This window comes from Phoxinus phoxinus (genome assembly GCF_949152265.1).
Source record: "Phoxinus phoxinus genome assembly, chromosome: 7".
In the NCBI taxonomy this organism is placed as follows: domain Eukaryota; kingdom Metazoa; phylum Chordata; class Actinopteri; order Cypriniformes; family Leuciscidae; genus Phoxinus; species Phoxinus phoxinus.
The window spans coordinates 33,683,241-33,699,791 of NC_136882.1; the positions used below are offsets into that span (position 1 = coordinate 33,683,241).

General features: G+C 38.6%; 1 protein-coding gene and 1 long non-coding RNA gene across 2 annotated transcripts in view; one reads left to right on the top strand and one right to left on the bottom strand.

Annotated features, from left to right (window-relative positions):
• Positions 1-1,639, bottom strand: part of LOC307002283 — a 41,591-nt gene extending 39,952 nt beyond the window's left edge. Inside the window, exon 1 of the long non-coding RNA XR_013798455.1 lies at positions 1,517-1,639. This is a non-coding gene — a long non-coding RNA (uncharacterized lncRNA). The remainder of the gene's footprint in view (positions 1-1,516) is intronic.
• ube2e3 (ubiquitin-conjugating enzyme E2E 3) overlaps positions 410-16,551 on the top strand; it is a 42,310-nt gene continuing 26,168 nt past the window's right edge. The window contains exons 1-3 of the mRNA XM_079619750.1: positions 410-1,993; positions 3,571-3,777; positions 4,796-4,846. Of these exons, the coding sequence (XP_079475876.1) occupies positions 3,578-3,777; positions 4,796-4,846 (251 nt within the window). The 5' untranslated portion in view covers positions 410-1,993; positions 3,571-3,577. The remainder of the gene's footprint in view (positions 1,994-3,570; positions 3,778-4,795; positions 4,847-16,551) is intronic.

Sequence of the window (16,551 nt, forward strand, 5' to 3'; positions counted from 1 at the left end):
CCAGGTTGGAGACACCTGTTAGAAATACATGCTGCGTCCCAATTCGCATACTAACCATCCTAAATAGTTTTTGAAATTAAAAAGAGTGTGTCCCAAATCGCAGCATTTTGAAATGCATATCCAAACATACCCAGATGGTCTACTTTTTACGGTTAGAATCCGAAGAGCAGATCTGTGCACACTCTAACGGCTAATGTTGCCCAAAACCCATTGCGCGTTGGAAGAGGATTAGATTAGAACTACAAACTACAAACATGACGGATGTGCAAGTCCAAAGGTTAAGAGAGGTTTTGATTTGATTCAAGGGGTTTGGGTGATTAAAAATCAGTATCGAACCTGACAAATAGATATTTTTTCAATGCTATCCACATTATATTTAATTAGGAACAGCTTTGTGAATTTTTGTAAAGATACGTTTGATCATTAACTTTTAAATGCATCATTATGCAAATTACAATAACATTAGGACCCATGACTGGCAGATCAACGTGCTACATTTCTCTCCGAAATGGTAGGACATTAAATTAAATTGAATGTGGAGGATTTTTACTGTGACAAGATGATTGACAGGGCAGTTTAAACGGTGACAGGATGCATGTAACTAACTGACAGAGCTTTCCGTGAAAGCCGCAGTTATGGCGAAGCACTCAAAATTATGTACTTTTTCTTCACAAAAACAGTACATTCTTTTAAGCATAGTATAAGTAGGCGAATTAGGATGCAGCGACAGTATATACAGACTATAAAAAGCCAAAAAGTATATACTATAACAGTACAAACTGCAGTTTAGACAAATGAGAAGTCATACAGTACACAGTGTGGACTACTCATATAAAGCAGAATGTAGGCTACTATTAGAAGTCAAGAAGAATATACTGTAGAGCATAATGTAATATGCTGTAGGCTATAGAGAGCATTAAGAAGTCTAATGTTAAACTAATAACTTTAGAAAAGTTCAACAGGAGCAAATATATTAGAACATACAGACAGAACATAGACTAGAGCAGTATAGGCCTATATTAATGAGACTATAGAGAAGTCATGAAGTATCATACAGCGGAAATATAGACCACTTAGAAGTAAAACAGCATGTAGAATACTAATAGAGAATAACACTCTTCAGACCTTAGTCACACTACACACTAAAGAGCAGAATAGACTACTAAGTCGTGTATTATTATAAAGCACAATGTACTATATTGACTAGAAGTTATGTAGTACGATAGAGCACAATGTTATATAGACTAGAAGTCCCAGCAGTAGACTATTTTTATGGCACTACAGTACAGACAAGTCATATACTATTGTCCATAGAAAAATGTATTGTAGACTATAAAAAAATCATGCAGACTATACCACTGAGCAGAAACTGTAATACAGACTACAGGGAGGTAAAACAGCATACTCAGCATAGAGAAATACACTATAGAGTATAGAGAACTCGTAAAGACTGTAGTGAAGCAGACAATAGAGAAGTCATGCAGTAAGTCATGCAGTGCTGCACAGGGACTCCCACCTGCACTGGAATTCCAGCCAAACTTCTCACCCACGCTCAAAGTTTCCGTGAGCTGATTGCTCTCACCATGGAGCCCTCACAACAACAACATGTCAAAACTTCCTCCTGTCCTGACGCCACTACATCCCCTCATTCTCGACGACACGAGACACGACGGTCGTCGGTGATGTCTTCTTGTCTTCTCCACACGCATGGTGTCACAATTTTAAATCCATCTCAGGTGGAGCATATGGAGAAGTGATACAGTTTCACGTTGGTTTAACTAAAGGTTGTGTGGGACCATCCAACGCGGTAGACGCTTATGTCCACGCGCTGTACAGCGCCACCCGTCGGTTCCGAGTAAAACTGCAGCGCCTCCTCTCCTTCCTACTCTCCAATGTTCACAGCTCGGCCGGAGCCCGTCGTCTTCCCGGCTCCATTTCAACTGGATTTTTAACACTCCTAACCACCCCAGATCAGGACAGGACCGCGTCTAAGGTAAAGGAGAAGCTCTAAGGGTGTCGTAGAGTCCACATTAGGCGGAGTAACATCGTCCTTTCTTAGTGTTTTCAGCTCTGAAGAGAGGGGAGCTCGAAACTGACTTCACGCATCAGTTGGTACACCATGCTGATACTGGAGTGCCTCCTACCATAACAAACCTCTTACAAAGGATTTTAAAAGATCCAATCTGAATCTTTTCGCCCCGGCGTGCGTTAAACGACTCGAATTTTCCTCGCAATCCGCTCGCGTTATCGCCTTGTTCTCCTAAAGTGAAGGGGGTGGACATGCTGCGAATAGGTGCAATTATTGCTTTCCTTTGCAGCTCTTGAAATCTCCTTCTTCTCAGCGATAGATTCTGGTGGAACAGCCGTGTGTTTTTCTCGTTTAGTCTCATAAGCTCAGCCACTTGCACCTATTCAGCAGATGGAAAGCGAAAAAACTCAAGGCTGTTTTTGCAGAGGAGGGTTTTGTGAACGTGTGATGGTCGCTCTGCAGCTTGTAACATTAAGCGCAAAACTGATACAATGTATCGCGGATCCATGTGAAACGTCATAATGGTTGCAACAATGTTGCTGCTGCGCTATTTACAAATACTATCAGCTCAATCGCTAAAGGATTAAGTTGGTGTGTATGTGGCTTAACGTGTACAAACGTGGACGTTTTGTCCTTCAGAATGACAACAGTTTGATGTAATTGGATCGGCTATAGGTTTGCTTGTGTTTTCAGCGTCCAAATATTGGAGTCCTTTTGATTGTTGCTCTTATGGCAAGCAGTTTTAGCGTTCATTTCTTAAACGAATACCTATTTTTAACGTTTACTAGTAGTAAGTATCAATGTAAGCAATCCATTAGATACTAGTTGTGACAGTGTTATTCATTACTAGTATTCATTCCAAATAGTGACAAGTAACTATTATTTTTTTTTGCCAGTTGCATGTTTATGCAACTAAATTATATGGCAATCTGTGATTCAGATATCAGCTATTCACTTCCAGATAGTATGCATTCCAGCTGTTGCTGGTACATTTTCAAGTTTTACTTGTACCTGTTCATTCGATACCTGTGATTATTATTATTTTTTGTTTCTTATAACTATTCAGTTGATAATCTATTTTAGTTTTTTACTTGAAAGGCCTAATTATTAAGAGACTCATTTTTAAATTAAACGTTAAAGTAGCCATTCTGACTTGTACACACTTATGACTTTTAACAAGGAAGGGTTACTTGTAGAAACTGTTGTAGATACCAGTGTTTCTAATAAGTAAGTTCTAGTAAAGGTGAAGTGCATAAAAATAAATACAGAAATAAATGTTTAAAGAGCTTGCAACTGATTGTTTGTAGAAATAGTCTTAAAGAATTTTCTGTGATATGTCACTTGAGTGTTTGCTTATTTTCCTGGCAAGCTCATCAAATATGACTTGCTTCTGTTTGTATTTAGAAACTTAAGGGTTAGGTTTCCAGGCAATGTTGAGTTACTGAGCAAATTTGTGCTTTTCTTAAACCCCAGAAGAACTTTGGGCTTTTCTGTGATCGCATTTAGCCCTGGTTCAGAACCTCTTGTTGTCTTTTACAAAGGTGGAAAATGTCCAGTGAAAGACAACGGTCAGATGATGAAAGTCCCAGCACCAGCAGCGGTAGTTCCGATGCGGATCAGAGAGATCCTCCGGTGCCAGAACCAGAGGAACAAGAGGAGCGAAAACAACCCACGCCTCCACAACAGCAGAAGAAATCCACCAAACTGTCCAGCAAAACAACAGCCAAATTATCCTCCAGTGCGAAGAGGTAAAGATGCCATTCACTCCCTAGCTGTTTTGAGGATTAAATGTCATTTTGTAAAGTCAGGCATGTATTCTGTCAACACTCCTTTTTTTTATCATCACTTTTTGTGAATAAGTGTTTCAAGTTTATTTTTGCAATGTGCCAATTAACGGTTTTGGCGTTTGTGCGCCGTACTTGAGAACAAAAGCACTAAGCTTAGATAATGACTTAACTGCCTGAGCAAAGAAACCGTATGATGTGTGATCGGCTTATATTTAATTTCAATGAAGCGCACTAAGCAAGAGTTCTCCTGAGACACCGGAAACTTCTACATAAAGTTATTGTGCGGAGCAAGAGAAGTGAGTCAAATCGTTCTGCCTCGTGGTCTCTGTTTTAACCCAGATGCTTTTTTTTTTTTGCAAATACAGCAATTCCACCCATAAATTTCATAGCGAGGTGGATTTGGCGCTGAAAAAAAATTAACCAATCAATCCATATCAGTGCTCATTAAAACGCCATAGACATGTGGGAGGAATGAAAGATCAAACAGTTATTCTTAGAAAATGTCAAAAATCCTGCCCTGGCTCCCTTACACGCTGTTGATAATGCTTTAGTAACAGCAACCGAGCTGTGCGTTAAAGCTCTTGTCAAATATGCCAAAGCACACCCCCCTCCCTCCCTCTACCTCATTTGCATATAAGCTTTAAAAGAAAATCTTTTGTGCTTAAAGTGACTTAAACGCGTAGAAGAGGGGTGGGGTGTGAACTAAGGGCCGAGGGCTTTGAGCCGAGGTGAAAATCAACGGTGTGCAATGGAGAGAAAGGCAGAAACGAGCACGGCAAAGTTTTCCTGTTATGGGATTCGGGTTATGCCTCCGAGAACAAAGAGGAAGCAGCCATGTTAGCTGTGCTGAAGGGAGAGCCAGCCGTGCAGTAAACGCAGCAGAGGTAGAGGGCAGTGTAATTCCCCGGCTGCTTGCAATTCTCACAGCTTTCTCACCATCTCTCCCTTTCTCTTTTCTCTCCCTCTCTCTCTCTCGCAGAATCCAGAAAGAGCTTGCAGAAATCACTCTGGATCCTCCACCCAACTGCAGGTATGTTATTTAACGCATGCTGTCATTTTATTTCTTTATGGGCTGGTTTGAAAAAGAATCGCTGTAGGAAAGAATTGACTTTCAGCTCTAACTGTTGGAGTTTTTTAGACTGCTTTTAAACTGATGGATTCGCTCAGGACGGATGTGGCATTTTGCTCCTCGGCTTCAAAGGGTTAGGAAGGATAGAGCTTTTTTTATTTTTTTCTCCAAGCATTATTGTTACTGATGTTCCTGTGGTCTTGGTGCTGTTGTGTTTGTAATAATATGGCAGATGCTGCTCCGAAGCATATGGCTTTGATTTCACATCCTCATGCTGAACTTACTGCTGAACCCCCATCTGTTTTAATGAGCTGACCTAGAGATGCCAGAACAAGACGAGGGAGCTTTTAAAATCTGCTCTGTTGCTCTTGTTTTCCCCCCCTTCTTTTCTTTGAAGGATGGCAGTTTTCTGATTGTTTCTTGGTGGCTTAAAGTGCTTTCATTCGTTGGGCTTTTATTGGAAGAGTCTCCTCTGGTTGGTTATAATTTTAAAAGTCTATAATGAATATGTGTTTTGGCTTTCTGTAATATTGGCAGAGATTCATGCTTATTGATTTATGCCTCTCAAACAAGATTTTATAGATGTTGTGTCATGTATTGGCTATATCTGAGGTGGTTTGATAGTGTGAGATTGCATTTATTGAGATCATATTTTAGTGATATACTGATCATTTTGAGATTATCAGCATTGGTTGTAAACTGCACATTTGGCAGTTTGCAGTTCAGTTTAGTGATGGCACAGAAATGGCATACTTGACTTTAAAATGCATTTCTACATCTCAGTTGCTTAAATAAAATGTAAACCCTACTGTTCAAAGGTTTGGGGATTAGTAAAAATGTATGCTTTTATTCAGCAAGGATATATTGATCAAAATGGACAGAAGTCTTTTAATATTATAAATGTCTTCATGATTTCATACAAATGCTGTTCTTTTACACTCTATTCATCAATGAATCCTTGAATCCAAGAATTGTTTCTTGAGCATCAAATCAGCATGTTACAATGATTTATAAAGGATAATGTGACATTGTAGACTGGAGAAATTATGCTGAAAATTCTGCTTTATATATACATTTAATCCATTAAATTCATGGATTAAGCCTTGGTGAGCATAATAGACTTATTTCAAAATCATTAAAAATATCTTACCGAACCCAAACCTTTGAACGGTATATTGCCCACAATTTTTGCTATTGAAAAAACCCCATTGTTTGAATGGTTTTATGTTTGTTGTACAGTGAAGCTGTAAATGTAGAGTTTGTGTGCAATCTGAACCATCCAAAGAATCTTCTACCTGCTGTGCAACAAATGCATTTGGCCTTGTTGCTTTTTGTTAATTTGCAGTCAAAGAGAGTGCTAGAGTGTCTCAGTTACCCAACATCAGATAAAGCTGAGTGCAAGTCCAATGTCCAAAAGCAGGCATTGAATACAGCACATTCATTTGATCCAACGTCATGTCAAAAACACCTCCAGCAACTGGTCTCAGCTCGCTTGACGGGTCATGCACTACTGATACTGCACACTAGGGTTCAAAAATGTACCATGATGTGATTATCTTTTTACAAATTTCAGTACCTGACCCAGATGACAGTGTAATCGCAATAAAACTATAAAAATGTTCCCCTTTTATGTTTCACTGAAGAAGGAAAGTCCTATTGGATTTGAAACTACTTGTCTTGAGGTTTAGTAAAATAAACCCCAAATAAGTGCAAATGTTGAGAAACGAATATGCCATGCTTTTTCTGAGAGGGCACAACACAGCGTGCGCTCTGCCAGCCGTGAGATCAGTTCAGCAGCTTGGAGCCGTGAGCCAGAGATGCTGATAATGGTAATTGACAATGCAGGGATTTGGTGGCTTTTCATGGTCGGATCTGTGCAGCCACACAGTTCAGCACACTGAGATGTTTATCCAGTAACGTTCATCATTAGCTCCCTCACTGGCTCTTTTCTCAGACAGCATTTCCCTTGAGCACAGTTTACCTGGAGGCTGACATATTATACTGATTTGTTGGTAATGTGCCACATCACATAGTATCTCTGGAAACATATCACTCTAGGCTTTCATATGGCTCTGGGTTTATTTCTTACGGTAGGTCTGGGCTTCATTACTTGAATGGAATGAAAATTCTATCAGTTATTCACCCTTATGTCATTCCAAACCTGTGCTTATGCTGTTATTTGTTCTGGGCAACACAAAAGTAGAATTTTTTATGCATTTTATTTCACTGCTCTTTCCATACTGTGAAGCTTACAATGCTAACAGATGCTGTCAAGTGCCATAAATGACTAAAAACACCCAAAAAACATTATGAAGTAGTCCATATAACTCATGCACTGTATTTCAACTCCTGAAATTACACATTTATTATTGGGGGTGGAAAAAAAAAAAAATTCTCCATTGCATTGTGATTCTATCTTATATGATTATAAAAACTTCAGATTTGCACAGGATATGCGCTGTGCTCTTTGCTTGACATTGTGCAGTTTCACCAGTTGATATTTCATTGTCTTCTCTACTAAATGCTCTATGAAGGCATAATTTATGCCGTTTGAAATGCAGTATTCGATACGCGAAACTCGCTTATTAATCTGTCTGATGGATGTTTGCTCACGACATTCAGCTGTACTCGGCTTCACGTAAGCGAGTAAAGTGCCCATGCAATGCTATTTTGAAAGTTCCTATTTTAGTTTTGGAGGTCCCCTACATGCATCCAAGGGTAAAAAAAACTTTACAATTTTCTAATAATATACATTGCAGCATCATCTATTTTCTAACCGTGTCTGAAATGGTTCGCTAAAGGATCCGTTCTCTCTAAACCCCTCCTTTATTCCGAGAGCCTACTGTGCTCTGGTTGGTCAGATTTCTCAGTCTGTTGCTATTGGTCTACCACTTACAGCGTATGTTTGAAATGAAACGGCCATTACCATACCTGAATTTCAGCTCTGGATCTTCCTTAGCACTTGATACACAGTGATACAAACAACGACGATGGCGTCGGTTTTACCGTATCAATTTGAGACTGAGTCCTCATCCTTTGGAAGTGCATGCAATGTGGATTTGCTTTCGCAGTCCAGAAAACATTGTCTTCTTAACATGTTGATAACACGAAACAAACTCTTTCAGGCCTCGGTTACAACTAGTGTTTGAGTGCGAGTCAAAGTAGACATTGTTCACAGGCAGCCAATGAAGACCATAGACTGGCATTATGCAAATTTGTTACAATCCTACGGTTTGTGCAGGAAGTAAGACTGGCATTACTGACGACTCGCTTCAGGCAGTTCAGAATTAGTTCATTCTTTTGGGAATTAACTAATTGACAATAACTTCATGTGTCATGCACTTTGATTTTTCAAAACTTTGCTGACCTTTTACATTCACAAACTACATGAAAGGTAAAATCCGAAAAAGCATAATGGGGCACTTTAAACACACTTGCATCTTAAAATGCTTTTATGATGTGAATTTATAGTAAACCGTCAGTTACAGGACAGAACTTCTGATATGGTAAAATAGATATGTGCCCTAGTGTGAATGCAGCCTATTAGCCTTATCAGACTATCTGTCGTCAGTCAGTAATAATCATAACAATTGAGTCATTTTGCACAAATGAATTTGATATTCAGAGTTGGTAAGAAGAAATGAATTGGACCGTTATATTACTCTAGCCAAATGGATGGACGTTCAAAAAGCGCTAGACTCATGTGCACAGTATACAGCCGTCTCGAGAGGATTTTTTGGGTGAGATATTCTTTTAATCAGGCAGTGCTCTGGTTTTTCTGTCAGCTCTCCATCAGAGATTGATAGGGCAAACTGCACTTTTGTCACTGGTTTCACGCTGCTGTTGTAATAAGTGTTTAGGCAGGCAGAGTTACGCTAACATGTTTGAAATGAAGTGTTCCAGCATGACTAAAGGGGAAAATGGTTATGGTGATTCACATCCAGAGACAAATTCAAATGCTTGAGGTGCTGCCTGACTTTCTGCATTTTCCTTCCCGTTTCTGTCCAGCTACTTGCCCTGTCGCTGTAATTTACAACTAGATTCTTCCCAAGAAGCAGATTTTTAACAGTGATGTGGAGAGCGCTCTGAGTTTTTAAGCAATCTATTAAAATTCATGCCGTAGAGCGGGAGACTGACTGCTTCCCACCACGAATTTGCATGTCTTCATAAAAATAAACAGTAAAACTCAAATCGCCTCTAAAGATGAATGATGAGTGCTATTGAAGCCTTGCGTTCATGCTGAACAAGGAGAAAGAGGAAGAAGTGCAAAAAGGAAGCAAAAAGGATCTTTGTGCCACAGTCCCATTGAAGCTACTTGCGGATGAAAGTGCATTTGTTTACATACTCAACGACCGCTCTGTAACTTCAGCAGTGGTTTACTGTTTGAATTGTCACATTTGTGAGAATATAACATGTATGAGTTGTAAATAATTCCCCTAAGGCTCTTAATAACCAGAGTGTGTATGTTTGAGGAAGTAAGCGGCTTTGATATGAGCTTGCTTGGTGTGTTACAGTACATCTGTTCAGCCGTGTTTATCCCTGAAGTGTGTGTGTGTGTTAGGACTAGGCTATATAGCTAAAATATCTTAATATTTTCCAAACTTTTTAATATGAATTGTATAGCTTATCCTGTAGAAGGTTTTTTTTTTTTTGTAGTAAAGAGTATCGTAAATGATTAAAAATAATCAAGACATGTATCTTTAAATTCTTATGAGGACTCAAGTTGAATCATGGAACCGATTAATTGAAGCAAACATTTCAAAATAATATTCATTGCACTCTGCATTTTTGTTGCTGAGGTTTAAATCTGAGACAATATTAAAACGTTTTAATTCTCTAAAACTTGCTGTAGTAAGAAGCAGCTGTGAATCTAGCTTACTGATGTGGTTTTTCGGAAACTGAGTGGGCAAATAAAAAAGACAATAAAATAATTACAATGTTAGTTGATTTATACATTGCCAACAAATTAGTATTACATGTACAGTAAATATTGTGTATCATCCAGCCCTAGTGTGTTTGTGCTAAAGCATTATAAGTGGGATTTTTGTTTCTTCGATATAATATAATATAATTGCCATATTGGCCCTCATTATCAAAGCTCTCTCAGTTGAGAATTGAGCTTTCATGCCTCTGTTGTCGTGGGTTTTTGTATTCCGTCTAGAAGTTGTACGTGACCTATGGCTACAGTGACACAGTGTGTGACTTGTTGAACATGTCGGCAGCCCTGGATGAAGGTGTTTAACCACAGTGCTGATGCAACAGTTTGAAACGCCCGCTGTAGACAATCCGCTCCAGGATTTCTGGGTTTCTTTTTTGTTCTTGTTACTTAAGGAGTGTGCTAAGTAAGTTATTATTGGTTGAATTTTTATAATTTACTATGCAGTGTTAATTTAATCTCTCAACACTCAAATGCTCTGCAGCATTAGTGTACAGTCTCACCACCAGTGTGTGAACCATGCGAATGTTGGCTAGTGTGCTCCGATTGATCGGCTACTGATCGCTATCCTTCGATTAATCGCTTCTAATGACTCGATCAGGGATCTCTCAATTTGCCGATCTCACAGCGCATAAAGATGTGCTTGCTGTAAGAGGTATGGCATACTCTGACATGCTTGCAGCGGTGCCATCCGGCATGAGTAAAAATTATATTGCTGAAGGTGAGCTATAATTCATGGATCTTTGTTCAATAACTTTTGACAAATGAAATCAGTAATTTGAAAACTTTCTATAAGACGTAATTTCACAAACAGCGTGAGCGTATTTCATTGATATTTCATTGATTATTTAATTTATGAATAGTCTTTTGGTTTGCATCTATTAAGTTCCAAATAAAAATTATTAAATGAGAGGGAATAGGCTACCTTCTATTTGTGAAATATTTAATTCTCTAGATTATCCAAAAATATGCCTTAATAAATATTTATTTAATTGTTTAATATATTAACCATTCATTTAAAATATATTTCAAGTTATCTTTGTTTATGCTATTACCGTGATATAAAAATACTTGTACTTATTTCTGCCATATCATCACTAATATATATATATATATATATATATATTTTTTTTTTTCATAATATACACAAGTGTTCCACTGTGGATTCATCTATTGACCTGGAAGTGTTCGGCTTGTTTTCTTTATTGATTTGTAATTCAGGCCACTGCTATAGATTTCACACACTGTCTTTTTTTTTGTCCTGCTCTGCAAATATTGGAACAATAATATAAAATTTATGGACCAAAAAAATAGACCTTAGATTAAAACAGAAAGCAATATTATTTTTATATCTGTCCTTACACTGCAACACAGAGACGCAGTTTAAGGTAATTGAGTCCCACAGTTACGGTGTTTAGACTAATGAAGAGACTCATTACAAATGTAAGGTTCAGGAACTTTGCAGCCTGTACGGCATTACATACTATCATCGTGGTTATTATTGCAGACTGCCGCAGTAACTCCCCTTCATTATGCCTGAATAAAGAAGTGCAAGGACAATGGATGGAAGCGGCGCACGCTGCAAGCCTGCGTGCTGAGACGCTCTGAGTAAATATTTAAAGAGGACTCTTGGCAAGATTGTGTAATTGAGATCTGATGCATACTCATGAATCACAGAAAGCAATCACGTCGCCAATTATGGCCCGGGTTCTCCCGTAGCCTGTGCTGATGGTGCTCTCAGCGCTATTACACACGGGTCAGACTCTCCGCAGGCAGTTTGTACACTGAGAAATCCTGCAAATGTATTCAATGCTCAGCAACCCTTTGTCTAAATTGAAAGGTAGGCCTTCAGCAACGCCTCGTTTTCTCACGGGGTCTTCCTTAACCCGCTTTCTTTCTTCTCTGTCTCTCTCTCCGCATCTCTTTTTTCTTTTTCCCTTGGTGAGGCTCACATTTATTACAGGCTTGTGACAGTGACAGCGTTTATCATGCCCTGGCTCTGGTCCAGCTGTCAGATTCACTGTGGGGCTTTTTTTTTATTGGTGTTGTGTCAGAGAATATCCTGCAGACAGCCTCACAGCCGTCACAAGACACCCGTCTTTCACACGAAACAGAACAGTAACGCTCAAGGAGGTGGTATATTGAAGTCAACACGAAAATTGATCCGATTTCCGATTTAGTTAACGCACGGTTCTGGTCATATTGTGAATGAATCATGGGTGAACATTATTTCAATGAAAATTTGTCTCTTTGTAATCTTTAATCAAATTGAGATTAGACCCCCCCAACTCCCACCTCTTCTAGGCCTTTTAGGCTACTGGATAATGTTAACTAATAGCCAAATAGCTAAATAAATAAATATTCAATGAATATTTTTTTCCCAATGAGTACCCTGGTTCTGTTTTATGTGATGTATTTCACATGAAACGCTATATAAAGGAAGTAAAATAGTTTTTAAACATCCGTTTTATTTGAGTATTTTAGTATGTTTTAGTTAACATGCTGATAAGCATGCTGGGCAAAATAGTTTTTAACTCTTTCTTTTTGATGGAAATATCCGTCATTTATGAGACAATGCTTGCCCGCTGTAGACGTAATTTTCCGGCTTTCCGTGTTTTTACTTTTATACGGTAGGGGGCGCTATATTATGTATCTTCTGAAAGAGTACTACAAAGTGACTTACACAATCGGACAAGAAAAAGAATAAGAATAAAGGCCATTGCACACTGAGTCCGAAATTCGCATCTGAAATTTTCGCACGTTAAAAAATAAATACGACCTCACGTTATGTCAATCATGCTTGCAGACTGCCTCCGAAACTTTCGCCCGTCATAATTTGTTTTTAAACGGGTTCGATTTTCTGCATTTTTCGAATCCGTAACAAGCAGTTTGAATGGTGTTTGAATGGTGCTTTGACAATTCAGAGCCACCGAATCACGAATAAGAAAAAACGCATACGAAAATTTTGGACTCTGGACTCAAAAACAAGTAAATCAAAATAAATACTCATTAGTGTTTATTTTACATACTTATTAAAAAATGTACTATGCTTTCTGCTACCAATAAGAGTGTAGTACATTCTGGTCTGTTTAACATGATATTTTACCATTTAAATCCTATATCCACAGAACATATTTCCCCCAAAACCGTTGCAGAAAAGGTCTGCAGATTCCTTTTAGGCATGCTGATAGTCCAGAGCTCTGACAATATATATCTTTCTCAACATGTCTTATTAAAATGATAAACATGTGTTATTAAAACAAGTGTCTAGAATGGTGAAGAATAAAAAAAAATGTTGTACTTGTTTGTTGCTTTTGTGCTTGATAAAGGGAATGGTAGGGCAGTCATTTCCTTTGACTGGAACTGCAGACATTACTTCTATTGTGTCAGCGCTCACAAAGGCGAAATGGTCTGAGCCGCGTCTATCAATAGTCAGCGATATCCCTTGCCCCCGTCTCTGAGACTGCCTGAGGAAGCTGGCATGTTTACTTCTGGAGATCGGTGTTAGTGCTTTGACTGCACTTTGTTGAAGCTGTTATTTTTTTAGAACGTTCTGCCCTCCCGGTGATAATCACTTATCAGAGTGCTTGAAGCCTTGGTTTGCTGTTATTGTACTTCATTTTCTTGAAGTAAAAGTAGGGATGGAATATCTCGCACCAAGAAATCGCGCATCAAGAAACCATGCGCTTGTCATCTGATTTCCTAAAATTGAGGCAATATCTTGAAAAAGATTAGATGAGTGTTTGTATTTACTGTGCAGAGTTTCCATAGTCATGGGAGTTTTAAAAAATGCTTTCCAGACCTATGTATGTCTTGGAAATTTCTATATTGTGAATGTTTCCCTTTTAGTCTCTACATTAGCCTATTTGTATAAAATCTGGATACAGTATTACTATTCACAAAAGACAGATATTCATCTGTCAAAGAATGTGAAAACCATTAATAAGAATTCAACTTGATATGCAATCGCAAGTGTGTTATTAAGTATGTGCATATTTTACTTTTAGAACTAGTTTATTTTTTTGTTATATTTCTAGGGTTTTTTTCTCTCTTTTTTGTATTGTTTTGTTTTTGTATTTTTAGGTTTAAGTTAACATGCTAATAGCATGCTGGACAAAATTCTTCTTGGAAAAATTGCATCTTTTTAAATTCAACCCTGCTAAAGCCACTCACATTTAGATGGCCATTGCGTCCTATCTCAAGGTTTTTTTTTCTTTTTACATTTGCATGTATTTATTTAACAGATACACTTATACAAATTGACTTACAAATGAGAATCAGCACAATCAGTTTTGAGCTGCTCTCCACAAACATTGCTGTGTCAATAAAAATAGTCCCTTCATATAATTCGGTGGCTAAAAGAAATGTCCTTGTGCATTGTAATGGAGAAGAAAACATATTCTTAAGGCTAACAAAGCCAAATTTAAACGAGTTTGGAGCCACTTCTTGTATTGACCCTAGAACACATTTTCAGATTTGTGTCAGTTGAACCTGAAACCAGGCTAATTGCACAGGGTTTCCGTTTCCTTATCCAATTGCTATTCATTCACACAACCCACTGAATAGCTGATTTTTAAAATATGGTTTGCACATCCCTGTCGAGAACTGTCTTATTTGTTCTCTCTTGAAATGCAAATGTAGCACTATTCTAACATTGGATGTCCAAAGCATGTATGCATGTGTACATAAGCAGTACATGTCTGTTGTATTCTTGTGTCCGCCCTTCCTGTTAATGGTGCATGATCCTCCCCCACCCCCACGCCGCCGAGGGCCATCGCTCCATCACCCACTGCTGATAAGACAGGAGAGTCATGTCGTGGCTCGACCGTTTGGCCTGGTCTTTAGATAACCACCCCATTGCATCTCACACTGTGACTGTGATAACCAGAACCTTCACACACACACACACACACACACACACACACACACACACACACACACACACACACACACACACACACACACACACACACACACACACACACACACACACACACACACACACACGGCTTGTTCTCTGGCACCATTACATCAACTGTGCTGTCCTATACATCTCTTAGTGTGGCTGTGTTCACACTTTCTGTTTCACAGATTGGTCGGGATGTGTAAAGGCATGTTGTATCATCATCTGTATGGTTTTGTGGGCCTGTATGAGTGGGGCCCTATTCTCCCAAATTCTGTTTTTACATTTGTATTTTTCTTGAGTCCAGCTCTGTAGATCATGTTCATGCGGAGTGCCCTCATATAGTGATATAGCAGATGCTGAAACCGACACGATTGTCATGTGATTGAGTAAGTGTAGTAGACGAAACCGGGGCACTTAATCACATAGAGACACACATGCAGACTTCATATTTAAATAGCAGTCTTTTTGCACTTTAATAATATTCATATACACTAGTCTGTGTCATGATTTGATTAAAGGGATAGTTTGCCAAATTCTGTCAATTACTCAATCATAAACATTGATCAACGAACATAAACGGAAGCTCAACCTTCCTTGTTTGACACGCAACAGCAAACCTCATTGGTTCTTGTTGAAGCTCAAAAATGCTGGAGAAACCCGTGATAATGAACCTCATTGGTTGTTGAGCGTCAAACAGAGTACTGAGTACTTAACAGAATACCCGACCCGTTCTCCGAGAGCAGCACTGATTTAATAAAGCATTTATTTACTGTACCCAACCCGACCCGTTTGACATAAAGACCGCGACCTGTCCTGATCTGCACTTGCATTAAATCTTCTACATCAGGTAGAACAAATTATTTATTTTCTATTGTAACATAAGCAATCTAACCAAAATTATGCATTTTGAGTTGATGCATTTAAAATAATAGACACGCAGCCCAACATGGTAATATTAAAAGAAAAAAATATGAGAATATGCATCTGTCGTGTAATCAATACAAAACTTTCGTCTACATCATGTGAATAATCTGCCCACTGGCTATTTTGAACGATTATGCACATTTGTTTAAATCATACCATAGGCTATTCAGATGCTTGGAGGTCTCCATAAATTAAAAGAACATTTAGCCAAGTATGAGCCTTTACGGTCATAATGATGATGAGCCTGTGATGAGACGACTCGACGCCTGTGAAGAGACGACCCAACGCCGGCGATATGTTATGCCCTAAATTTATGATTAACTAACTGTATTTTTGTTTGTACATTTTTGAAATGCATTTTCTGTAAAGCTGCTTTGAAACAATATGTATTGTGAAAAGCGCTATACAAATAAACTTGAATTGAATTGAATTGAATAATATCAGGGATATTTCAGCAAATTCACTCTGCATTCACTCTGTCTCTCCTGAAACTCTGCAGTGTACGTGGCCCTTGGTCCTCTTAGCAGCATGAAAAATAAAACTTTCATTCAATTTGCGAATAGGTTATTTGACTGAAGCTGTCAATCACTTCAGTTGCAGCGCACAAACGCTGCTGTGCTCAATGCTGCAAATCGTGTTGTAATTGGAAACCTTTGACGTTCTTTAGACTGCGGAGTGTGAACACAAATAAACACAGGACCGTTTGAAAGCAGCTGTCTATCAGTGGGCATCGAATTGAGTCGAAATAGTCTTGGCTATTGGACCAGCAGTCCATCCGTGCCTATTGGTTCCTGACCCGCACCACAAATTACCAAATATTATTTTCGTTTACCCGTCAGGCACCTGCGCAGAACTCTGGCGTCAAGCAAGCATGCTTGAGCACCCTATTACCAAGTTTGA